The 26,791-nt window shown below is 39.8% G+C and overlaps 1 protein-coding gene across 1 annotated transcript; it reads left to right on the top strand.

The window, feature by feature from the left end:
- Positions 1 to 294: 294 nt before the first annotated feature.
- On the top strand, positions 295 to 20,230 carry LOC143891324 (3-ketoacyl CoA thiolase 1, peroxisomal-like). The gene is made up of 5 exons (XM_077395920.1): positions 295 to 714; positions 10,662 to 10,785; positions 10,978 to 11,086; positions 19,922 to 20,005; positions 20,121 to 20,230. The coding sequence occupies exons 2-5, from the start codon at positions 10,696 to 10,698 to the stop codon at positions 20,228 to 20,230; spliced, it is 393 nt and encodes a 130-aa protein (XP_077252035.1). The 5' UTR covers positions 295 to 714; positions 10,662 to 10,695.
- Positions 20,231 to 26,791: the final 6,561 nt, after the last annotated feature.

The following is a 26,791-nucleotide window of genomic DNA, read 5'->3' as shown; positions in this document are numbered from 1 at the left end:
CACGTCATTCCTACCCCCATCTCTACCATCTCCAGCCACCTTCCCATTCTCATTTCTCTGTAAAAACCAAACCCCTTGTCATCTCCCCCATTAGCACCACCAAAACCCCCTTTCATTTACCCATTCACTTATAACCTCCATGGATTCCGGTGGCCTTGCCGGAATCCGGTCATTCCCCTCTACAGAACCCCCAATCTAACCTAAACCCCATCTCTTTCTCTCTCCAAACCCATTATCCCCAACCCATATCCCATCTTCTTTTCACCTTTTATTAAACCCTAACCACCACCCGATCCTATCCCCACCACCATCGCCACTACCATCCAAGTTCCGATTGGATTTTCAACCCAAACCTACCACCTTCTCCTACCTCTAGCCCTAGACCTCAACCCATCTTCCATCTTCTCTCTGCAACCATTACCGTTCCATCCCCCACAGCTCTATTTCATTAGCCACCTCCTCCATTTCATTCGAGTTACCCTTGTCATCTTAGCCATCATCTTCTCAGGGGTGATCCATTTTTTTGAAGAAAAATTCAGAGGGCCAGAACTTTGGAGGTAAAATCAGAGAGAGAGGGAGGGAGAGCTGCTGTGGAGAAGAAGCTCATTTTCTGTGGAAAAAGAAAATTGGAGAGGGGTTTTCTTGATTTTAAAAAAAAAATCTGCAAAGAGATCGAGGAGGAAGGTACAATCGAAAGGATCATCGGCATAGCAGGTGTAATGTCTTTCCAAAAAATTTCAATTCTCTTCATTTTCTAGTTCAGGTAAATCCCTACTATATTACACATGGTTGAATGATTTATATTCCTTATTTTGTTTGAAGGATTTGATTAATTCCTTGGGCTTAGATGATTTTCATTTTTTTTTAACAATCAAATGATCTATGTGATTCTACTTTGGTTAAAGGATTCGTTTAGTCCCTGATGTACGGGTGATTCTCACCTCCTTGAAATGGATTGATTGTTGTAGTGGAATCTTGGCTGAAAGATCGGTTTAGTCCTTAACAGTGGGATGGGGTTCATGTTCTTATAATTGATTTATATTGATTAGTTTTGATTGAAAGACTGGTTCAGTTCTTATGGTGTTCAGTTTTTGATTGATTAGTGTTCATGAATATTACACTGATCAGAAAATAGAATTCATAACCTTGCTTTAAGTCCTAGTGCTTATGTTGTTGATATCAAGTTGAATATGCCTCAATGTGTGCATAGTTTATTTGGTTCATTGGTGAGTTAACATATGTAAGTGATATCAAATGGACTGTGTTTCAATGCGTATATACCATAGCTGGTTTCCTGTTCACTGAAACCAAATTCGAGCCATTAGGTGCCAAAATTCTGTTCAACTTTGTAGCTGGCATTAAGCTTTGATAATAATGCTATTGGATCATAAAAGAAAAAAACTCATGGGATTGTCTGGCGAATTGTATGTTGTTTTCCTTTCCTCATGTCAGTGGGTCTAGCTTTTGAGAGAAGTTTGTCTTTTAAATTCATTATTTCCTCAACTTCTTATCGGAGTGATACTTGTCTGGGAGAGGTAAGATTAACACTTCATTTCCAAAATAAATTGATTCCTAATTGCTGGTATCAAAATATGTGCATTCGGAGAATACTATCATAAGATGTTGTCTCATATGGTATTCCTTGTCTTCTTTTTGGAAATAGATGATGAGTGTGTGTTTGAAATATCATGTATTAGTAGTTGGCATACGATCAAAATTTGCTTAAGATCCGGCAAGCTCCTATTATCTTTTCCTTTTCTTAGGAGAGCCTAGCTCAGTCATGTAGCGCCCTTGTCATTGTAGGGGGCGATGAAGGCGCTAGCCCAAGCCCATCCTTAGGGGACTTGCTCAGTCCAGTAGAGCACCCCTCCTTTGTATATAGGAGACTTGCCCAGTCTCATCAGAACCCTTGTTTACGTCGTTTGTGTCTCAGAGACAAGCCTTGTCTCATATAGAGAGTTTCCCCTTTAGGAGGCTTACCTAGCCTCATGTTAGAGTGGCCTCCTCTTTTAGAGCGAGTCTTAGACTTGGTAGTGTTATTAGAGAGTCTCTGACTCATTTGTACTCCTTCCTTAGTGTTATTAGTTTGGAGTTTTTCCATTAGAGACTAACTCAGTCATATAGAGCCTTCCCTGCTTAGGATCTTAGATTGTTTTCTCTGTTCTTGGGACGCTATCTTTCTTGTTGTGGTCCGTCTCTTTGAGACGCTAATTGCTTGTTGTTTGTTCGGGGTTTCCCCTTTAGATTTATGGCTTTGCCCTAGTTTGTGGTGTTGCTTGCGTGTTCCCTTTAAGAGTGAAAACATTTTAAAGTCCAAAAGTATTGGAATATTTGAAAACTCAAAAACATTAGAAATTTAAAACGTCAAAAACATTTGAAAGCATAAAAAACCTTAAAAAAATCTAAAGTGTTGAGTGTTTTTAGTAGCGTAGTTGGAAAGTTCGTTTTGAACTACGTTGGCTTGATCCTCTTCCACGAGGTACGTAGTGCAGCTTGGGATTCTTATCCCAGGTCCAGCCAAACTTTGTGAATAAAAATGCTTTAACCCTTTTTCTTTAAAACCGTGTTTTCAAAAGCTCTTCCTCTAGTGTTAGGAGTTTGTCCTAGATAGAGAGTTTTAGAGTTAGGAGTTTCTTTTGATAGGTTGTTTATTTGTTTGTTTGTTATATGCTTGTTTTAGAGTTAGGGGTCTGTCCTAGAGTTATAGGAGCGCATCCGTCCAGTCAGTTGGCGATTCACATCGCCGACTGATGACTAGGTCTAAGATGCGTTAGTGATCCCATTGTTTTCCTTAGGACGCACAGCCTAGTTACACGTAGGTTGTAGGAACCACCTGCATTAGCTTAGGGCTAACCTGCATTTAGCTAGGGCATATAGGCTGTCCTAAAATTTACAATTCACTGGAATTTAAATAATCATACAAGAAGCTTTTAAGAACTAGTTCGGTCTTTTAGATCGAGTCTAAGATAGAGGTCTAGGTGTCTTAGGCATCATAGTTTAGAATAAGTGCGAAGAACTACGTTGCCTTGATTCTCGTGGAGGCGGGGATACGTAGGCTTCTTTGGATGAATACCAGACCATCTGAGGACTCGGGCTAATCATTTAGAGTCTTAGGATTTATTGTGTAATTATTGTATTTCTTTTGATATGTTTTCTTACTTTCTTGTACTGATCCTATACCTTTAGCTATAGCTTGCATGTGTTTGCACATCAGAACTTAGACACCCTTTAGGCATGTCACTCATAACCTACCTATGCTTAGGCAACACATCTTTCATTTTATTTTATGGGTGTTTATTATCTTTATCCTCAGGAAATGCATACTTAGGTAGACGACTCCTGAGGATTGTTCTCATTTCACATGATTTTTGCCCAAAACTCTTCGAGGTTAATAATAAATGGCATAAGAGACCAAGTGTTCGCACTCGGGCGAATTGGGGGCGCTCTTCGGACCTTCTCCATTCGTCATCAGGCACGGACCTTTTGTATCTCTGGTTATCCATTGCAAACAGAGCATTTGTTTTGGTTCCATGGCGCATCCATGGATGGCGACTCTGAGTTATTTTAGTTATATCTTGGTTTCGAGCCCTGGCTCCGGATCAGGATGTATCTCTTTCTTTTTATATATCGCCACTCATGCTATGCTGTGAGGGTGGCAACAGTTTCGAGAGTTCCTTGGTAGAGCTCTCCTTCACGTTGTGGAAATCTTAGAGGATTGCAGGAGGGATCTCGCGTCCCTCGGCACCGTCCTCGGATCGGGGTCCACAGGTAGGAAATAAAGTAATCTCTCATTTTAAGAGCATTCTTGGAGTTTGACATGGCGTCTTTATGGAGCAACAAATGTGGGTTGTAGGATGAAAGAGACAAATGGATGATGGTGATTGAAAGAAGATGTCATAGTTTCTAAAGAATTCTAAAGCAAAAAGGGCATCTAGGTCATTGATGGTAAATAGATGGCTCTGATCAATTTTCGAACTTAGGGTTATAAAAAAACCCAAAATGCAATTAAAATAGGGAACTTCTAAGGTTTACAAGGAGAAGCAAGAGAGAGGAGAAAGGAGGAGCTTGAGACACCATCTTTGGCATTCCTTGGTGCCTCCAACCCCACCAAAATCCACCGCCACCCCTCTCCACCTTCTCACAGCCACCTCCATCACCGCCAGTCACCTCCATCTTTAACCCAATCCCCATCTCCATCCCCATTTCTCTTCATCTTCCGCAATCAGCACTCACACTTCCCCTGTTCAAAATAGCCCAAACACATCCCATCATATACACACACAAAAAAAGAAGAAAAAATCCAAAGACCACTACCAACACCATAATCCATCCCCACCGCCTCTCTCTCTCTACCTTTGTTTTAAAAGGAAGAAGAGGATCTCATATATTTTAGTTTGAGAGTTAATTTTGTGAAGAGAATGTAGAGCTCTGGTTTTAGGGTTTGGAAAATTCATTCGAGGAGTAAGAAGGAGAAGAAAGATAATGTGCTGGAATAAAATATTCGAATTTACTTGATAAACGGATACGGATAATATCTGAATTCGAACAATATCCGGCGGATACGAATTCGGTAATAGATATTAAATATCCGTCGAATTCGGATAGTCTATACTGTAATCAAATTCGGATATAGCCATATCCGATTCGAATTCGATCCGTTTACACCCATAGCTAATAGTAGTTGTTGTACATTAATTGTTCTTGGTGTCAATTTCTCCTGATAGCCATATTGTTTGCCTTGTTTCGCATGAATTCTAATTGGGGTAGGTGTTAGAATATGTGAGAAATTGGATTGGATTGAGATTCATTGTTGGATCGTCATGTTCTTAGATTAGGCAAGTGGATTAAGAGAGGTAACCTAGCTAGATTAAGCAATTATATTGAACTAGTTGCAGACCCGTGCGACGCACGGGGCGACAAAAAACAGGAAGCAACATTACAGATTGATGGTTAGTTAAAAGGAGGATTCAAAATATTGAAAATAGAGAAATTAATTAATTGATAACGTTGCAAATTGATTAAAAAATTATAAAATTAAATTAATAAAGCTACATTTGACATTGAAGAATGAATAAAGAATGGAATCTTAGTTTTCATTTTGAGTTTCTTGTGGAAATTACATATAAGATATGATATAATGAAAAACTATTCATAAAATTTGAATTTAAATAAGTATATCGATGAATTTAAAATTGCATTGATTTGCATTGCCAAACAGGATACTGATCTATGAGGTTTGAAAGGATCCTACTTAGCATTTCGCCCGATTTCTTATAAAAAAAAACCATTGAAAATGGTTAAGTCTGCATACATACCGAGAGTGTCCTTTCTTTCAAAATCTTACCAACTTTAGAGAAGTGCCTCCTAATTTACCAATGTTCAAATGTATTGAACAAACTTATGTAAGGATGCAAAAAAAATAACAAACTTATGTAAAGACCAAAAAAAAAAAAACACCCCCTATTTGTTGCCTTCCAACCCAATGCAAAGAAAAGTCATCAAATGCAATTATTTAGAAGTAAAACAAAGAACTAATAACAACTTTAGACTTAAAATGGATGACAGGAATTTCAGGAAATGATATGGGTCAAAGGCAAAACTGTAACTGCGACGGTCTCTTCTATAAGGTGAATAGGGATAAGACACACGCTCGCTTCTACGGAACTGCCGGGGTCTTGAAGGGCTCTTGAAGGGCTAGGGCTGCTGCTCCTACTCATATTGGAAAATCCAACAAACACCACCTCCAGCAATCACCGATCCACAACCGCCAAAGCTCCCTCCTCCCTATCCGCACCACAAAACCAAGCCACCCCATAACTCCAAAAGAATCTCCCATCACGCCAACAGAACCAAACTCACAACAGCCAAATTTCCGTATGCACCGGTTCAACAACACCCAAATCAATATCCATAAACATCAAAAGAAATTGAAAGTAGTAAAGAATATGTTGATATGGCCCATCTCAAAAGCAATGCTAATGTCGGTGAAAATGACCATGCATCCTGACTCCTGGCCGTAGTAAGCATAGGCACGTATGTGATGTTCCGTAACACAAATACCTGGAATATGAAGGGGAATTCAGACGCAACAAATGCCTTGATGATGGAATACTAATTCAAACGAATGAATTGGCATCTAGTGGGGTTAAGTTTTGATATATAAAATAATAATTTTGTCCATGTCTAGTGGTGAGCAGAAAATCACAAAAGACGCAGATTTATTATATCCTTCAATTTAAAAAACATTTTATATGTGATGCAAAAAAGAAGAAGAAGCAAATGCTGAATTAAAAAGAAGAGTAACTCTCACCTAGGTGATTGGCAACTGCCATAGGACTGTGAAGAGCAACCACACGGTCTAAACATGATCTGAAGTGCGCTCATAGAGTTTCATTTGAATATTTCCTTGCATAGATTTGCATGCTTACATGTCTCTTATAAATTGTGAGTAATAAAGGGAAAGGATACCTATGATTTACAAAAGAAATTGGAAGATGGGGAAATAAACATATGTGATCGTACCTATAAAAATGGCAAGCAGATGTTCAAGGGTAATGGAAAAAATTAAAAAATCGCTCATCCTACATATACATACTGACATCCTTTGAAAGTTGTACTATTGTATTAATTGAATTCATAAGAGACCCTAAACTACACAAAAAACCCATGCTCGAGAGATAACAGAGGGGTTACAAATGATATAGCAAAGAGCTTAAGTATTTTACATAGAGTATAGGCCGCATGCGCTCTACATATGATTCAACTAAAATATGAAAAGTAGGTCATTCTAATAATGAATATCTGAACAGTTAAATATAGCTTTATGATTTACGTTTCTTAGCCATAACTCCTTTATCTTCAGTGAAAGAAAACCAGCAGGAGAGTAGATTGAAATCCATTGGGCAATGGGGAAGGTATCCCAACCTAACCTCTTCCATACCTTCTTCTCTCGGCCTCCACCGCAACGTCCCTAACCAGATTTGCCTTCTTCCTCCATCAACTTGCCGCTTTACTTGATCCACGTTGGTGCTTTCTAATTTTCTTCTTTGAAAGAGATGACAAATTTAGTAAGAGAGGTAATCAAAGGGAAAATGTAAACGTCTGGGTAGGAGAGTAAATCTATGGAGAATATCTATTTCCTCGCAATTATTTAGGGATGAGACGTGATTTGGCAGAAATAGAAATGGAAATATGAAACGATATATAATTGAGTTGTGTTTAATAAAAACTTTTGCGCTATATTTATGGAGAATACGTATTTCTGGCCGTTATTTAGGGAAGAGACATGAGACTCTAGGCTTTTAGGAAGGTGAAGAGACAAATATTCTAGGAAAGTTAAGAGATATACGGGTTGAGAGGATTGGCACAGAAAGAAATCAATATTAAATGCCTTAAATATAGGCGTTTAAAGTCCACAAATATTCTAGGAAAGTTAAGAGATATACGTTGAGAGGATTGAGGAATATTGGTTGGCATAGAAATAAATCAATATTAAATGCCTTAAATATAAGCGTTTAAAGTCCGCACAAAGCCTATACGCAGAAATTGCATGTATAGGAGGGGCTGACACGTGGCACCACCGCCGCTTAGAGGATTCCGCTTTACTTATATATATAAGATTAGAAATGAGGGTAGACTGAATTTGAAAATAGGCTAGATTAGAATGTTGCATTCTCATCTCCTTCCATATTTATCTTGATTCTATTTTATATTTATCATGTAAGTGCTCTATATAAGCATCATTAATTTTCTTTGTAATGCACCATCGTATTAGAAGACTCTTCTGGAGCTATCTACTGTCGTCTGTAATTTTCTCTCATTTGTAATCTTCTTTTTTATTCAATATATCTGGTGGGGGTCTGCCTAACTCCAAATTATCGATAAAAAATATCTCTTTGTAATGCATGCGAGTTTACAGAAATTCCTAAATTTATATTTGGGAATTGCTAGCGTCCATCGCAAAAAGGCATTTCATGGCTGGTCTGTCACATATCAGACCAGCCACCTCATGAATGGAGACAACAGCTGTGTTTTCATTCATGAGGTGGCTGGTCTGACATGCGACGGACCTGCTTCGAACTGCCTTTTGCGATGGACCCTAGCAAATCACATCCTTATACAAAGCCACTCTCACTCTCTCTCTCTCTCTCTCTCTCTCTCTCTCTCTCTCTCTCTCTCTCTCTCTCATCATGAAACTCTGGTGGGGGGCTAACAAGAAAATTGTTCATATCTTTGAACAAGGTCGGCCCCACCTGTATTTATTCTCATAATAGGTGCTCTTTTTACTCTCTTTGAGCACAAACCCTTGGTGGGGGCAGCAATGAACAGTTACTAGCTCTGCAATGAGAAAACGCCATGCGTATCTAAAAATTTTACTTTTTATTATATTTTCCTACATCCAAGGGCTTGCTCACGCCACTTAGCATATGTGGCAAAAATCAATTTGTTGGGTTGTAGGTCCTACTCTCGGTTTCCTAGCTTCACTCGGGTGAAGAAAAGCGTGGGAGAGAGATGGTGACAAAAACGCGAAAGGCGTCGTCCCTTTCGAAAAGCTCCATCTTTTCAGTTTAAAAGAGGAAAATGTTAGCAGCACTACTGTATTTTCACGAGGGCACTCCTCACTTTATTAAAAGTACGGTATGGCCTGCACCGTAGGATGATCCAAACTGTCCAATAGATGGACCAAAGCCTAAATAGGTGGTGCCCAAAATTATTTCCATAGGCTAATCCTAACCCTCTAACATTCAGATCGGAGGGTTAGGATCAACCTATGGAAATGATTTTTGGGGCACAACCTATTTAGGATGTGGACCATCTAATGGACGGTTTGGATCATCCTATGGTGTTGGCCATACCGTACTTTTGATAAAGTAAGGAGTGCCCTCATCAAAATACAGTTTTCGGATTGAAATTTCGGATTTTAATGGGGACTGAAACCAAAATTTGGCAAAATTTCGGATTTCGCCCTTTATTCCGAAATTTCGAGTTAATGTCATCGTTTTTAAAAAAAATTGTTACAAAATTTCCTGAAATACCAAATTTCGGCCCGAAATTTGGGATTTCGGTGGGTTCCGAAATTGGTACCGAAACTGAAATTTAAGACCTTGATAACGGTTCGAGTGGAAAAATGCCAGCGGTATATTTAATAGCATTGCCGTTTCTGATTAGGGCAATTGCTGGATATAACCGTTGGAGTGGGAAAAACGCTGGCGGAATATTTAATAGTGTTGCCGTTTCTAAACTACCGAATGATTATTTCTCTTAATCAATTCGGTTCAAGTGGAAGAGATGATGATGGTACACTTAATAACGTTAACATTCTTAGTTTAGGGTTTTCGTTGATTGGCAACAACAGGTCAAGAAACATTGTTGATATGACTAATAACATAACCATTTTTAATGGTAGGGTTTCCATTGAAGGGCCAAGTCATGAAGGGAATCGATGTGTGTTAAATGCTACGTGAAATAGACAGTAAGAAATAATAAAATATTCAAAATGAGAGTGCAAAGAGAATGATTGAGGTTGGGCTCTGATAATATCAAGAAGGGCAAAAGGGCCTTTGTACCTCCACTTTTTCAAGATTCATGCGTGTTTTGAACTAAAGTCTAAAATTACCCTCACTGCATATTAGTTTGCAATCTTTTATCTGTAACACGAAGTTAGGGGTGTAAATGGATATTCGAAAATTCGATTACCGTCAGCATCCGAATCCGTTTAAAGCGAATATTATCTGAATCCGCTTCAAGCGGATATTATCCGAATCTGTTTAGGAGATATCCGGTTCTTAACGATCCGAATCCGGTAAATGGTGCATCCGATCCGTTTAACATCCGAATCCGACAAGTATATCCGTTTATCCCGAATATCCGCATCCGTATCCGTATATCCAAATTCGTATTCGAATTCGAAAATCCGGATTCGCATGCAAACTCGGATATCCGGTTATGGATGCAGATATTCGCATTCGAATTCAACTTCAATTAGATAATTTTGGATATTTAACCAGTTTATTTAAAGTTACTGACATGAATCGAATTCGGATACGGATACGAATTCGGACATTCGGATATAATTTATTCGAATTTGGATACTCGGATACGATTTGAATCCGGATAAACGGATACGGATAATATCCGAATTCGAATAATATCCGTCGGATGCGAACTCGGTAACGAATAATAATTATCCGTCGGATTCGGATACGGATATTGAATATTGTAATCGAATTCGAATTCGGATATGGCACTATCCGATTCGAATTCGATCCGTTTACACCCCTACACGAAGTAAACTCCTATTCTAAGACAAATTCAACTCCTAAATTGACTGGAATCCTTGCTGAAAATAAAATCTAGGAACACACTCCTAGAAACAGTCAACAAACAATTTCATACTACCCTTTACTCAGATTCCTCCAAGATTCAATTGAAAATCATGATAAATCAGAATTTTAGGGTTCCCTAACTTCAATTGTCAGTTGACTGCTCTGTGGGCATGTGGACCCCCTGGAATCGCATCAGTGTCTAATGGGATAATAGATGTTACCATCATTGGTAATGGCGATATTTATCTTTTTTTCTGCCACAAATACCTTGCAAGGGAGGAATGGGTCCCATGCACATCACCCTTGCTTCAAAATCCTTTGGTGTTACTTGTGTAGGAGCTTTGCTGCTGTTGGAGTGGATCCCGCAGTCATGGGAGTTGGACCAGCTGTTGCGATTCCCGCTGCAGTGAAGTCTGCTGGTCTTGAAATTAATGATGTCAATCTCTTTGAGATCAATGAGGTAATAGCTCCAACCTGGACTGCTCTAATTTTTTTTCTCTCTTTTTTTTTTTAATGGTAAAAATTTCATTAAATCAAGAGGAAGACCGAGTGGGTCCACCCAAATAAAACACTGGAGGTCTAATTTTTTTTTATCTCCTTGAACTAAAGTTTAAGTTTTTGATTGTTTGCAATGTCATCGCTCAATTTGTAGGCATTTGCATCCCAATTTGTATATTGGTCCAAGAAACTGGACCTTGATCCAGAAAAGGTGAATGTTAATGGAGGTGCAATGGCTCTTGGGCATCCTTTGGGCGCAACAGGTATTTGTAATAACTGATTCCAGTTTATAATGGCAATATACCTACATTTTGATATGCTTCCAGTTATTATCACTAACAAAAGTAGTACTTGCTAGTGTTGAGTGTTAACCTTGTCGGATAATGATGGTTGAGGATTGGTATTTGCATGGTGGGTTCTCTATGTTTTCCATTTATGTTTTTTTTCTCTTTTGAGAGGTAGTTTTTTGTATATGTTTTTCCCCCTTACGTTTACAGGAAAAAAATTAAGTTACTTTCCAGTGCACCACCCAGGGTTATGATCCTTAGACCATTTGGCCAAATGGTAACATTTCTATCAAATAGAACAAGGTTGGGTGAAAAAAAAAGGTTATTTTGCCTTTAGTTTGTTGAGAGAGTGTGCCATAACATAAAATGGATGACCAGGGTTCAGCCGAGCTTTAATTGGAATACTTTGATAGATACTTCTAGTTCCTTCATTTCTAGAAATTAATGAAATAAATCAGGTTTGAATCTTCAAGAGCTGAAAATTTCTTCGCCAAATATTTGCAATATTCTTATGTGGACATTCACCAAGTTAACCCAAGTTGGTCGTTGTTTCTTGCCAGCTTTTTTAACTTCATTTGTGGACTCACGTAGGCTGGGTCTAGATTTATATTGATGTCTCTCTTCTCCCCTCCCATTGTCACACTAGCTTCCATGTAGATTAGACTATGTTGAAATCCATTGAGTTGCTATATCTTCTGAAAAGACTGGTTATTTGTTTCTTGAACTCATGCAAACTGAAATTCCGTGAAAAATAAAAATTAACACAAATGAAAGAAGCATAAAAGAAGTAATAAAACCAGTAAATGGGCATCTAATATAACTCTGCATCTTAACTAATGATCAAACAATTGGAATGCCATGCCATGTTGTAGCTTCTTTTCTATGTGAGAAGCATTTTAAATTAATTGGTAAGAGGTTGGACTTTATAGTGGGTATCATATCTCCGAGACTCCTGCAGCCATGAATAGTACACTTGTATGTAGATTAAAAGAGTTATTTTGGGTCCAAATATATGGCTTGATGAAATTTTATAGTATGGTGAAGAGCAAAAAGTATAAAATGCAAGAGAAGACCATCAAAACAATCAAGGAGAAGGCTGGATTCATTGCCTTTGACATTCATACCTTCAGCAGTCTTTGTGTGTATTTCATTATATACCTCATATTTGATAATTGGTGGAACCCAAGACACTTTCATGCAGTAAAACTATGTTGTTCATCAAGCTTCAAAATCAAAGTAGTGACTGATTTATAGACTTGTGGAAAGAATATTGCTATCGGAAAATGCTGCATACTCAGAAGGGATATGCTACGTTGCTGTTGAATAATGTTGTTTCTCCATGTTGGTACCACTAGGCCGTATTGGGGTTTATTTCTATTTATTTTCTAAATTCCTATTAATTTCCTTTATGCGTTCATTATTCAATAATAGAAAATAATATACAGTTATGTTTTCTTCTAAAAGTAGTTGTAGCATTTTCGGATCTTTCATCTTAAACGTCCACCATGTCCCTGGATTTCCATAAGCTTCCATCATTTTTACAAGATCTCCATCGACTTCCATTAGCTTCCACTTTTATGGGGACCGAAGTTTGATTCCTCGTCGGTGTGAGGGTCAGATGGTCCACACAGTCCACCCAAACTTGAGAAAACGTTTTGATACACTAAGGTTTTCTTCTAAAAGTAGTTCTAGCATTTGTGATCTTTCATCTTAAATTTCCACCACTTCCATGGATTTCCATTTGCTTCCATCATTTTACAAGATTTCCACCGACTTCCATGAACTTCCACTTTTTTTTGGGGGGAGGGGGGGAGCGAAAGTTTGATTCCTTGGGGGTGAGAGGATTGGATGGTCTACCCCCCACTCCACGCCAGCACTTCCTCTCAACCAACCCCAAACCCTAATACATAACTCATGCTCCCTTTATTGATATAGCTAATCCAACCACTTCTAGTATTTGCTGATCCTTGATTAGTCATTACTCCCTTTACCAATCCCTTGATAAGTAACCCTGGAGTGGGCCTCCCACTTTTATGGGACCAAAGTTTGATTCCTTGTTGGTGCGAGGGTCGGATGGTCCACGCAGTCCACCCAAACTTAAGAAAACGTTTTGATACACTAAGGTTTTCTTCTAAAAGTAGTACTAGCATTTTCTGATCTTTCATCTTAAATTTCCACCACTTCCATGGATTTCTATAAGCTTCCATCATATTACAAGATTTCCACCGACTTCCATAAACTTCCACTTTTGGGGGGACCAAAGTTTGATTCCTTGGGGGTGAGAGGGTCGGATGGCCTCCCCCCCACCCCACCCCACCCCGCCACCCACACACACACACCCTACCCACCGGCTAAAAAGTAGGACAAAAGAAGGGGAGGGAGATTTGGGAATTTTGTTAGGGTTAAGAGGGGCAATTGTTCTACCCCATCCACCGATTTACTTGGGAAAACAATTTTTATTGCGTGGGGATTAACCAACCAAAGTTACCAGATGCGCCCCTGGAAAATGAGGAAACATAGAGCTTCCTAAAAATTGGGAAAGCATGTTTCCCCGCGCGTTTCTCCACTCTTTGTACTGGATCCGGTACATAATTACAGGGAAACACATACATGAAACGTGGTATTTACATGCAAAGTCATTTAAGTAAGATTTACATGTAAATAGGTAAATACCATCCTTTTGGATTTATTAAAAATAGTTTCAAGGCCCAAATCTAAGGCTCTGTTCACTTGCGTTCTCGGGAAATCAAATCCAGGGAAAACACCTCTTTTTTCCCAAGAAAGCTAAAATAGTGTGTTCACTTGTTTTCCAGAGAAACCAACATTACATAGTTGGAAATTTGGGAAAAATTGGAAAAATGACGTGGAAAATGGTGTTTTCTCGCTAAAGAGAGATTCCATTTCCCACCAATATTGCAAGATTTTTTTTTCCTCACACGGAAAAAAAAAAAGACGAGCTTCCTTCTCTCTTTGATAGTTTCTCGGGATTTCCTGCATGCAAGTGAACAGGCGCGGGAAACCTTTTCCTGCACAGTTTCTCGGGATATCTTTTCCTTTTTCCACTTAGTTTCTCAAGCATCCTTTTCTTTTCCTTTCCCGGAAAAACAAGTGAAAAGAGCCTAAAAGAATAAAAAGTCAACTTTCCATTTCTAATACAAAATCCGACATTTTTTTGTTAATCTGGCCGGATCAAAATCTTAACTTCCAAACAACGTGGTATTTTTTTCAATTTTAAAAATTCATAATTTCTATCACATCCAAATATTATTAAATCCCAAAAGTCCGGTAAATAATCTCATAATTTGGTCTCTATTTTTTTTTTTCATCTACTAAGGCAATGGTCAACACAGGCATTTCAAATTATATAGATTTGCATGTGGAGATTCATCTGAGTGTCTAGTGTGGCCAAGTGAAGATTCATTCTTGGATATACAATGTGGTTTATTCCTTATTATTCATAAATCCATATACAATAATAGGATGACCAGTCTTCCTTGACTCCTCACATATATGCTCTGACTGATCTCTGCCACTTATAAGTGGATTCATGAAATGTTTTCTGTATTGGGATTTCATTTATTATTCCAATTTGTAGTTCATCAACAATTTTTAGACATTCTACTGTACTTTCTGTATGTGTAGGTAACAAGTGATGTGAATTGTCACCAATAATTTCAAGTAGGTTCTGTTAAAGTATAAAACATAAATAACACATTTCTCTAACAGCTTAAGCTTTTGGAGAAGTTGGTATCAGAAGGTCTCGAGTTCAAACCTCCCGGATAGCAAAAATCCACATGCGATGGTCGGCCCAAAGTGGGACCACATGTGCCACATGTTTGCCAAGTGGGCCACACGTGCGGGGGATTGTTAAAGTATAAAAGAAAATAACGTCTTTCTCCAACAGCTTAAGCTTTTGGAGAAGTTGGTAAGTTAACATGGTATTAGAGCCAAAGGTCTCGAGTTCAAACCTCCCGGATAGCAAAAATTCACATGCGATGGTCGGCCCAAAGTGGGACCACATGTGCCACGTGTTTGCCAAGTGGGCCACATGTGCGGGGGAGTGTTAAAGTATAAAAGATAAATAACACCCTTTTGGAGAAAGGTGTTATTTATCTTTTTTACTTTAACAGGTTCAAACCCGAATACTTATTTAGTGTTTACTGCTTGGGTTGAACTCTTCCTCTGATTGGTTCAATGCCCATATCATCAAGCAAAGTAGGGCCATTAGGGAGTAGTGTCTTCCTTCTCTGCAGCCGAGTCGATTCATTGACTCCTGCATTTTATATCTTGGTAGGCTCCTCTTTAAACTTCCACTTGTACATGATAGAGTATTTTGCTTTCACCAAGAAATATGACCAGATGAAAGCATGAAACGATCGGACAATGAATAGCTGTGTGTCACTTTCCAAGGTAGTATCTCCTAATGTAGTTTGTGTAATATTGTTCAAAGATCTATCCTTAAAGGTATGTGTCCAAAAGTCGGATGATTACAGACTTTATCGAATGGAAACTGAGAAATATCATCCGGATTGACTGTTTATTATTGCCAAAATTGTTTCTCAAATATTAAAAAAAATGTGTCTTTCATTCCACTTTAGTGTTTGTCTATATTGAAGGTACTCAGTCTGTCGTTTAAGTGTAGCATCTATGCAGTTCCAGGTACTGTGCCACTGGCCGTCAAATGTCAAAATCCTACAACAGTGAGCCATTTAGGAGTTCGCATCCCAATTTACTATTTTTTTTTAACTCCAGTGCAGGTGTTCTTCGAGGGTAGTGTCTCTATCCTTCTAAGGTAGTGCAAGTGTTCTTCATGGAAAAAGAGGAACCCTTTCTCTTTTGGATAAGTCAATAGAGGGGTACCACCGTTAGGGTAGGGCTGAGAGCCCCTTCTCCGGCCACATTTCCGGCCGGATTCCGGCCGTGCCGCCACTTCCACCGCCCGTCCAATCGGATCTTGGCATCCCACCACCATCTTCTCCACCCTTTCCTCCATAAACCCATCGCAAACCCTCTTCTACACCTTTACCTCCATTAAACCCATCTCAAACCCTCTTCTCCACCCTTTCCTCCATTAAACCCATCTCAAAACCCTAACCCACCCACCCAGATCCGACCTCACCCCATCTTCTTCTCAGCCAAAAATCTGAGCAGAGAGGGTGGGGGGTATTTTCTGAGTGTGAAAGAGAGCTTGGAGGAGGAGGGAAATCCCATTTTCTTTAAGATCTAGTGAAGGAGTGGAGTTCGTTGACGAACTCGGTAAGGCTCACGAGCGTTCTTCTTCTAAAGTTGGGTCTCACCATGAGAGAAGAACATGAAGCATCAGTTCTGGGACCCCTTGAGGATTCGGATGATGAACCTGCTCAAAAGAATTTTGGTAACTTGAAGATCAACTGGTCCCCGGGCATTCTGAGAAACTCCAAAGAATTTCTCGTTCAGGCATCTTCTGGATTGTTGGAAACTCTGGATTCCAGCTTACCTGAGCTGCTGGACGAAGAGCAACAGCCATTGACCTTCACTCAGTTCATCCAATACAAGTTAAGTAAAGTAGAATCCCTAAGTGAAAGACTTCTCAAAATCAAAGCCCTTGTTGACAATGAAAATATAGATAACTCCTTGACCTTGAAAGCCAAATTGGACATCCTAAAAGAGATTGATGCCGAGATTTTTCACTCTCCAGCCCATTCTATCCTTTCTACTGAGTCCAGTTCCTCATCAAAAAAGAAGAGTAAGAACAAGAAGAGTAGAAAGAAGGCCAAAGCTCTTTTTCAGCAGCAAATTGAAGATGAGGAAGAAATCTTCTCTAGCTATGAAGATAGATTGAAAATCAGTCTGGCTGCTTCTCAAACTGGAAACCCTCCATTTGTTGAGGATTCTGCCATTGCTGTGGAAAAAACCTCCAGTCCAAACCAGGAATCCAACTTCACAATCCACTCCAATGGTTTGGACAAAACCAAATCCAGTTTCGTGCATTACCCTTTGGTTATTGCCCAAGATCCTGTTGGTGTTCTTCTTCAATCAGAGCTCCATCAGTCAAAGAATGACCCAACAAAAATTGAGAAGCTTCAGGCATTAAATGGCAACGACAGCTCTTGTACTACCCTCTTAAATGAAAAGGACTCTCCTAGCTCTTCTTCTTGGCTTTGTCCTGTGGATCCAACTTCCAACTTCGTTTTGGGTGATGAGAAGACACTTTTGTTGACAGCTAGTACTCTCCCCTTACACCCTTGCACTGATCCTAAGGCTGCTAGCTTACAACCTAGTACTGGAGCATTAAATTCAGCAGGAGGTACTGATGTTGCCATAACTGCCATGTCTGCTGGTCAAATGAAATCCTACACAGTGCAGAGTACTAGTGCGGTCATTACTGGTTCAGCTTTGAATTCAAAGACTTGCTTGTTAGGTGGACCCTTGGTGAAATCCACCAAAGCTAGTCTAGCTCATGATTCTCAAGGCTGTGCTGGAAAGGGAGGGGAATCAACCCATCTTTCTTCCAGTTTTGAAATCAGTGATAGCACTGCCGCTCTTTACCCGCATTCTTCATATCCCATTGAAAAGGACCTCCATGGTCTTCCTACCATTGCTAATCATGGATCTCCTGTGGATGGCTTTGTTCCCAATCCAGCCACTACCACCCTCGCCCCTGGTAATGATTATCCAGTGATCTCTTCCAACTTCGGTTCAAGCAGAGACCCTCTAGTTTCTCCTGTTATTTGCATTACTGCTCCAAATTCAGCTGGTGTTGGCCCTCTCAAGAACAATGGTGGTCTTTCTGATGCAAAGGCAATAGGGAAGGAGATTTCTTCAGCAAATATAGTTGATCTACTACCAGCTGTAAATCTCCCTTGGAAAAATCTGTTCAATGATCAGAATTCCACTCCTTACACTGCAAGGCATCCTATCCCAACTAAACTCACAGAAATTTCACCAGCTGAGGAAGAAAAATCAAATCTGGAAATTCTTTTTCAAGATGAAGAGATCCAAAGGTATGAAAATCAGTGGGCAAATTGTCTGGTGGGGTATTTCCTTGGGAGACGGCCATTCTTCTCCACTCTTAAAGATACCCTTTCTAGGAAATGGAACCTTACTGGCCCTCTCCAAGTTGTTTCTCTGCAAAATGGATTCCTTTTGCTAAAGTTCTCTTGCTCTGAAGAATGTACTAGAGTCCTGGAAGGCAACAACCTCCATTATGGAGGAAAACCTCTTATATTGCAGAGGTGGGATTCTGATTCCTTACTTGAAAAGAAAAAATTGCCATAAATCCCAATTTGGGTTCGTCTTCCTGGGCTTCACCTCAAATTCTGGAACCCTCACTGCTTGAGTAGAATTGGAAGCATGATCGGAAAGCCACTTTACATGGATACCCACACAGCTGAAACTTCAAGACTCCACTTTGCAAGAATTTGCATCCAAATTTCAGCTGAGCAAGACCTCCCTGATTCTATAAAGCTTAAAACTTCCTCTGGGGAGATCATTCAAGAAATTGTTTATGATTGGAAGCCCAAGGCATGTTCTAGGTGCAAAGATTTCAGCCATTCTTTGGAGAATTGTACCTTAATTTCTTCTCATGTGGTCCCCAAAAAGGTTTGGAAACCTGTCCAAAAGAGTGTAGTCCATGAGCAAGCTAAGTCTTCTCCCGAAAATCTTCTTCCTACCTGTAGGAGCTTGCCTCCTAATCAGAATCTTCTCTATAACAGATTTGATGCCCTCTGTGATCAAGGAAATATGGTATCCAAGGGAGAAACCATCACCCCGATTCCCCCAGACGCAATTGACAAAGGCAAAGCAACTGTGATAACAAATGTGATTAATAGTAGTAAGCCCCCATTAGATAGCCCATTATCTAATTCAGCTTCTATTCCCTCTTCTTCCAATGGAGAACCCTGGAATTTAGTCTCAAAAAAGAAAGGGAAGGTTTTACCTTTTGTTCCTCCCCTTCCTGGGTTTCGAACTCCACCAGCTTTCAAAGGCCTTATCCCTGGAAGGTTCTGATCCTCAGTGGGCTATAGCTACTTTTCTCCGGTCCTTGCTTGGTGGGTTGCTATTGTCCCCCCTGCAGTGTGGGAGCTTTGCCCATGTTTCGGGCTTGTCTTGTATCTTGGGGTTTCGCCCTGTTTTGTTGCTTTTGTTTGGCTTGTTGCTTCTTTGTTTTCCCCTTTATGTTAGGGATTGCTCTCTTGCTCCTTGTATATCTTTCGATTTCAATTAATATATCTGGTAGGGGTCCTGCCTAACCCCAGCTTACCCATCAAAAAAAAAAAAAAAAAAAAAAGTGTTCTTCTAGGGCTTTGGATGTATCTTCTAAGGGTGTCGTCTTTCTAATAGTTACATGTTTCCCTTTGTTGTTCCAGTATACTCTGCTTCATTTCTACATTTTACTAAAGGTGTAGGTTACCATAAATGGTTAAAAGAAGTAAACAACTTTGATCAGTTCACGGAGGCATCCTTGATTGTTTCCATGCATACATCTCGAGAGTCCATGCATACATCTCGAGAGGTATCTTGGGGGCTCCAGAGGCCTATGCAGTTGGCACTTTTTACCTTGTAAATTTGAGGCTTGTCTTATTACATTATGAATACCTTTTGACATCATATACAATTAATTACACATCAAGTCTAAACAGTAAGTTAAATTCAAGTTGGAGCAGGGATGAGGAGAGTTATCCAGATAAAATAAGGTTATCTGGAAACTTCCATGACCATGATTTTCTAAATGCCTTATTGGAAACTTCTCCATCTGGGTATGGTGATTTGGTTTGAATTACAGTTAAAGACACTTTTTAATGACAATCTTGCTATTGTTTCTTGTCACAGGTGCCCGTTGTGTGGCAACACTGTTGCATGAGATGCGAGGCTGGGGCAAGGATTGCCGATTTGGAGTGATATCTATATGCATTGGTGAGTCTCTCTCGCCCTTCTACACACACACACACACATATAGGGTTAGTCGGGGGTTGTCAAGGTTAGTCGTGGATATTTGACAACTTATCCAAATGTTTGATATCTTTGACAGGTACGGGGATGGGCGCTGCAGCTGTTTTCGAAAGAGGTGATTGTGTAGATGATTTGAGCAATGCCCGGAAGATCCAACCAAACAACTTCCTTTCGAAGGACGCCCTATAAACTATCCCTCCCTCCAGCAATCCCCACATATATATCTCCGTTTGCTGGACTTGAATAAACGATGATGGAATAAATTTAAGTGGGTGGTATCAGGCCTCTTTTTTTTCTCTTAATTTTAAATTTGACTGTAAACTTATATCAATCATCATGATAGAAGTATCTGTTGTTGGTTTACTTGATCTAAAGCTTAAAGCAGAAGGTATGCAAAACTGGCCTCACCTTGCTCCTTTTGAGAATATTTTTACGTTTCTTGCATGGTGTGTGTGGGGCAACAGGACATAAATCATTGTAAACATGGGGGGATTTCTAAATGGCAAGTACCAGGATGGGCTTTGATTATGTCTACACACTCTGCACAGAATGGACCAGTGCACTTTCAAAAGCATTCTAAGGTTTTACAGTTGCATCTATAAATGAGAAAGAATAGGCAGGAATGCAGGATCAATGGTGATGATCGATCTTACAGTTCCACATGGGGACATGTGCAAATGTGCAATCAATACCGTTGAACTTGTAGAACATAATAAGGCAATTCTCATTGTCTTCGTCCCATATCGGACATCAAATCAATGTTTTAGCCGCTGTTGGTGGACCCTTAAAGCGGCTTGATGGATGGCAGACCTAAGATCATCAGATCAAGGTGTTCTCAAAGGCATTTGTTCGGGGACTAGAGATCCTTAGAAACGAGCCTAACTGTGTCTTTTTCATTGTCTTTTTTTCATTCTTTTTTGCATTTTCCTCTAGTCGTTAATCAAACAGAGCGCACTTCCCTCACCATCCGATCTTGGTTTGATGGCGTAGGATTCACTCTCAGTCTACATTTTGTTCCTTAGAATCTAGCTCTCTATAATCAATGTATGTATGTTTTTCTGCTGCACAGAAAAAGTTAAAAACAGAATATGGCTGAAATAATAGAACATTTCTTTCGCTTTTCAGAAGATAGTTGTCATCTACTTTAGTTTTACTTCCAATTTTCGGTCGAGTCATGAGTGCGAAGGTAAAAGTAAGAAACACACTCATTAGTGGGGAGGCATGGTTGTCTTTCTTGCTTTTAAAGCTTCCCCCCCTTCTTTCTCTACCCCACAAATCTTTTAAAGGTATTTTTTTCATCTTTCTCTACGCCACAAATCAACCTTTCAAAATGAACCTCAAGAGTAATCATTTAAATCCAGCTAACATTCACAAATTGCATAAATTATCTCATATCTTCTCGTGGTTTCCTTTTGATCAATCTAAAGTTTCAAGCATAGAGATTCTCTTCCTAAGAAGTGAGTTATCTACTCTAATTTGATGTGTGAGAGATAGATTGATAGATAAAAACACAGAGAGAGAGAGACAATTCGAGAGAGAGGTGGCCTTTTTGTCTGTAGTCTGTACTACTGGCTGAAGCAGCGGCGCAGAACAAATGCACCTCCCTAGTGTGCTCTTGTTATGCACCAACTAGGTATCAAAATAGCCATGAATTCTCCTCTAAGCAAACCATTTCTACTCATGAAGCAAAGGGTCAGCAAGTTAGGAACAGCCAGAGTAGCAGTAAAGCAACAAGTGGGCCAACATCACTCATAGTTAATGGCCCTCCTCTCAAGAGTAATCTCAAGAAAACAACCATAGTGGAAGAACAACAACTAAGGAATGGGAGGAGGAAAGTAAGTTGGCCAGATGCCCATCACAAAGATCTTGCACATGTTCAAGAGTTTCATTCAAGGGACATATATCCCCATCTTTCCCACTCCTTTTTTTTTAATGGGTTTGTTTAGTTTTAATTCATTTAATTAGTTGAATCTATTTATAGCTTCATAAAGGTGGCTTGAATTAGACTGATCCTAGATAAATAAAGGGTCTCTATAGCCTTGTCTGATAATTTGTCATGCACTTTAGATCTACTTCCTAATGTTTCTCACCTTTTTTTTTTTTTTTGGCTTTATGTTACAGTGGATTGGAAGATGAGGAAATTGGGGGAGTGAGGAATTCTTGCGTTTGTGTGGTTCAATGAAAGGGGGGTGTCTAAAGGAAAATTGAGATATGATTTCAATTTTCTAAAGGATTATGGTGGGATTTTTGTTCCAATGTGGAAAGTATTTTCTTGCAACGGGATGACTTTTCAATTTTCTAAGGATTGGAAGATGAGGAAATCTGGTGGAGGTCGGATAAAACTCATCTCCCATATTGTCATTGATTAATGCCCTCTTTGGATAAGAGTTTGAAACGGGATGACTTTTCTAAAATTTACTGTTTTTTCACTCCTTCTTTAGGCGTGAATTTTTATTTTTATTTTTTTGAACAAGTTTTATTTCGAGGGACCTTTTAAATCGATCAAAGCAATTTGATACCAGGAAACCATTTAAGTTTACTTTATTTTCCCTATTTTTGGTTCAACCGAACGGACCCTAAGGCCCTGTTTGGAATGTAAGAATTTTGTAGAAAAGTTTGGAAAGGGAAAATATTTTAAATTTATGGGTCCAAGCTAAGGCCCACTTATACATATGGGCCGACCGGTATGCCTATAACGGGGCTCCTACTATACGAGTCTAGTTTGGGCTCATGCGTCCTAGGTTGTCATGGCTAGAAAAAGTTTGTTTTGTTTATGGTCCAAGGTGGGCTTCCTAGATTGTCTGTGTTGGGCTTAGATTCATGGGCCAGAGGTATCGTGGTCATCAGAGGTCTAATACTCACAAAATCATGTGACAGTGGCATCGAATTCTAAGAATACATCTCGACCGTGCAATTTATCTCAACTGTGAATAGATTATATGAAAGAATTGCCAATGGGCATAGATTGTGGCCTTTTCTGGTTGCCAGCAAACTCCGAGCTTATGCTAAGTATGGGTGTAAAATTGTGGGCCCCATATCAGCAAAATGAGGTGGGGCCCACCCTATAAAAACCTGAGGTGTAAAATGTAGGCCCACCAAATAAAAAATAGTGGGCCCATCCTATCAGCAACATGAGGTGTAAACTGGTGGACCCCACACTAATGCATGGGTTTAGGTGGAAATGGTGGCCGCCATGTCAAAACATAAGGTGTAAAATGGTACCCCGGTACCATCATAGCGTGTGAGAGGGCCCCACCATATGCATGGGTTTGGGTTAGACCTGGCAAACGGGTGGGCCTGGCCGGGATTCACCCAACCCATACGGGTCCGGGTTTCACCCAACCCATACGGGTCCGGGTCATACGGGTCGGGTCATAAATGACCTGGAATTTTACATGTCGCAGATTGGTGAACCCGGACCCCACCAGTACGGGCCGGGTGACCCACGGGTCACCCTTTTTTTTTTCTTTTTTTCCTTTTTTACTGTTTTTATGCCCAGACTAAAATAGGATGATCCAAATCATTCATGTGATGAGCATGTTATGCCCAAAAAATCATTTCCATAGGATGATCCTAGCCCTCTGATCTATGGAGGAATTGCATATTATTATTTATGGAAACCTCTACAGATGTGAGGGTTAGGATTATCCTATGGAAATTATTTTTGGGGCACAACCTATCTAAGTTGTGTTTTGACATGACCCGTACGGTCGGGTCAAATTTCAAACTATTAGTGACCCGGACCCATAAATTATTGGCGGGCACCGTCGACCCTTGGGTCCGGGTCACTTTTTACCAGATCTAGTTTTGGGTAGAGATGGTGGGCCCAGTCATTAAGTTAAAACGGTTAATATGGTTCGGTATAAAATGTTGCGCCCCACCCTACCCTATCAAAACAGCACATGCCGTATAAAGAAGGGGTGATGACTAATGACAAAAGGAAACACAAGGGACATCGCATAAGGCTTTTCGCAAAACGGCTGTTGCATGAGAGTTCAGTCACCTAGGCTCATATTTTGTCTTATTCCTTTAATTCATTTGAGGTGGCTGCACTCTCATGCAACAGCTGTTCCACAAAATGCTTAGATTTTTTATTATTCATTTAATTATCTGCTCATATTTTGTCTTATTCATTTAATTCATCTGAGGTCCGCGAAATGCCTTCTGTAATAGTCCCTAGCAATTTGCTATTACAGATAGATTCAGTATAAACTAGGGAGTGCCCTTGATGATAGAGCGCCACCATTGGTTGGAACTCGGAAGCATGATTTTAAATTTCGACCAAACTCCGAAATTTCGGATTTCGGTCAACACCGAAACCGAATTACCAATTCCAGAAACTGTACTAGATTTCAGCTGAAATTTCGAGTTTCTATAATTTTGTTTGAAGTTGCAAGAAATTCAACCCAAAAATCTCATTTTTTTAATTATATAGCTAATTTCCCCACTTTGAACCGAAATTTCGGAAATTTCGGTTTTGGTGAGGTCCGAAACGCAATACCAAAACCAAAATCTAAAACCATGGTTGGAAGTGACCAATGTGCATCAAGGGTGCCACTGTTAGTTGAAAGTCACCAAAGTGCATTCGATGTAATTGATTTTACAGTTTCCGGTGCTGCTATTATAAATGCACTTTGGTGACTTTAGACCAATGCCCTTTCATCTTATTTATGCAAGGGTGAGCTTGAGTGTAGCATTCCTCATGAATCAAAAGTTAAAATTTGTGTTCACTAAGTCCAACTTAGCATACAAGCGTTATCAGGACCATTGATTTGTGGACCTGCATGAGCCGACTGAAAGGAATGGTTTGGATTAGACCTGGCAAAAGTGACCCGTGCCCGCGGGTCGACCCGGCCCACCCGCAAATTTGCGGGCACGGGTCTAAGTTTCCGTGACCCGTCAAAAACCAACCCGCGGGTGACCCAACCCGCAAAAACACGGGTCGGGTCGGGTCAACCTGCGGGCACCCGCATTTTTACAGTATTTTTTAATCTTTTTGAGAATGTTATCATCACTGCTGTTTGTTTTTTATGAGTAACTCCTCACTTTATAAAAAGTACGGTATGTCCTGCACCGTAGGATTATCCAAAGTTCCAAACCGTCCATTAGATGGGCCATACCCTAAATAGGTTATGCCCCAAAATTATTTCCATCGGTTGATTCTAACCCTCCGATCTATAGAGGGCTCCGATCTATAGAGGGTTAGGATCAACCCTCTACCATTCAGATTGGAGGGATAGGATCATCCTATGGAAATGATTTTTGGAGCATAACCTATTTAGGCAAATCACATATCGGAGGTTATGACAATTATGGGAAAAATAGAGGCTGTCAAATCAAAATAATTATTACAATCCCATATTTGCGGCATATTTGCGGGTGACCCGCGGGTTGACCCGGCCCACCCGCGGGCCGCGCGGGTCACGTAAATTTTGACCCGCCAAAATGCGGGTCATTTTCTCACCCGACCCGTGGACCCGCACCCGCATCACCCGCGGGTTGACCCGGCCCGATCCACCCGTTTGCCAGGTCTAGTTTGGATCATCCAATCAAGTGGGGCCCCACCGTTCTTTAAAAAAAGTTCGTATGGGCCAACCCCACGTGGTAACAAACAGATAAATTGTTATATCACCCTACACGTGTCACAATTACAATCAATAGACGAAGAGAGAAACAACAGAATTAATTTATTTCATAAAAAGGCCCTCACTTAAGACAAAAGTAGTCATTAACACAGTAACAACGTTACATTATAATCAAGAACTCTCATCTTGCTTTGTTTTTAACCCAGCCTCCTTTTTCTCCAAATTAATAAGAACAAACGGAAAAAAAAAAAAAAAAAAAGACCACAAACATATGCCTAGTTGGCCATCCTTGGAGCCGTTACACTCCATTTCAATGCATTAAAAAGATACTAAAGGCTGTTAAACTCCATAACAATGAAGGAAATAGGAGCCATGATAATCTGTGTATATTCTAATGGCTTCATATTTCCCTCAATGTAGACGAGCACATTGGTAATGGAAATCACCAAAGAGCCAACTCATATACAAAATTTAACAATTTTCCAAAGAAGAACACTTACGTCGTTAAATAAGATCGTTTTGATCGGAGTCCAAAGAGCCAGGATAAGCATAACAAATGCTACCAAAACATCCAGACAAATCCAGAATGCATCCTTACCACCCACAATTGTGACGATTATTGAAGTAAATCCGAATACCTATTTTAAACTCTGTACACCTTGTTGATATTCCCTGCACAAACAAAATAATAAAATTAGAACCTAAATATCTTGTGAAAAGCGAAATAACAATCATATTAAATCAAAATAAAAAAAAAGCTCTCTTACAGGTTTTCCATTGTCTTTTTCTTTTTCTCCAGTAGCTTAATTTATTAAGAGAAAAGTTAGTATCCAAAAATCAGTAAAGTAGTGTTTTAAAGGGCGACCGAATACCTTTGTGCTCCAGTTACAAGTGTCCAAAAATCTGTAAGTTGGGACGATCCTTAAATTTTGCCGAAATTTCGAGTAGTGCCTATTCAATAGTGCAGTTGTATCTTTCCCACCATTTTAGTTTCGTGTAGTAACTGATAAGCCTAGCTGTCACTTTCCCACCATTTGACCTCTCTCTCTCTCTCTCTCTCTCTCTCTCTCTCTCTCTCTCTCTCTCTCTCTCTCACACACACACACACACAACAGGAACAGTTAGTGGGCCCATATAAAAAACAGTTAGTGGGCCCAACAGAAAC

This window comes from Tasmannia lanceolata, unplaced genomic scaffold, assembly GCF_043159265.1.
Source record: "Tasmannia lanceolata isolate RefF3 unplaced genomic scaffold, GAP_Taslan_0.1 ptg000013l, whole genome shotgun sequence".
In the NCBI taxonomy this organism is placed as follows: domain Eukaryota; kingdom Viridiplantae; phylum Streptophyta; class Magnoliopsida; order Canellales; family Winteraceae; genus Tasmannia; species Tasmannia lanceolata.
The sequence above is the reverse complement of the archived record's forward strand: the minus strand, read 5'-3'. Positions and strand labels throughout refer to the sequence as shown.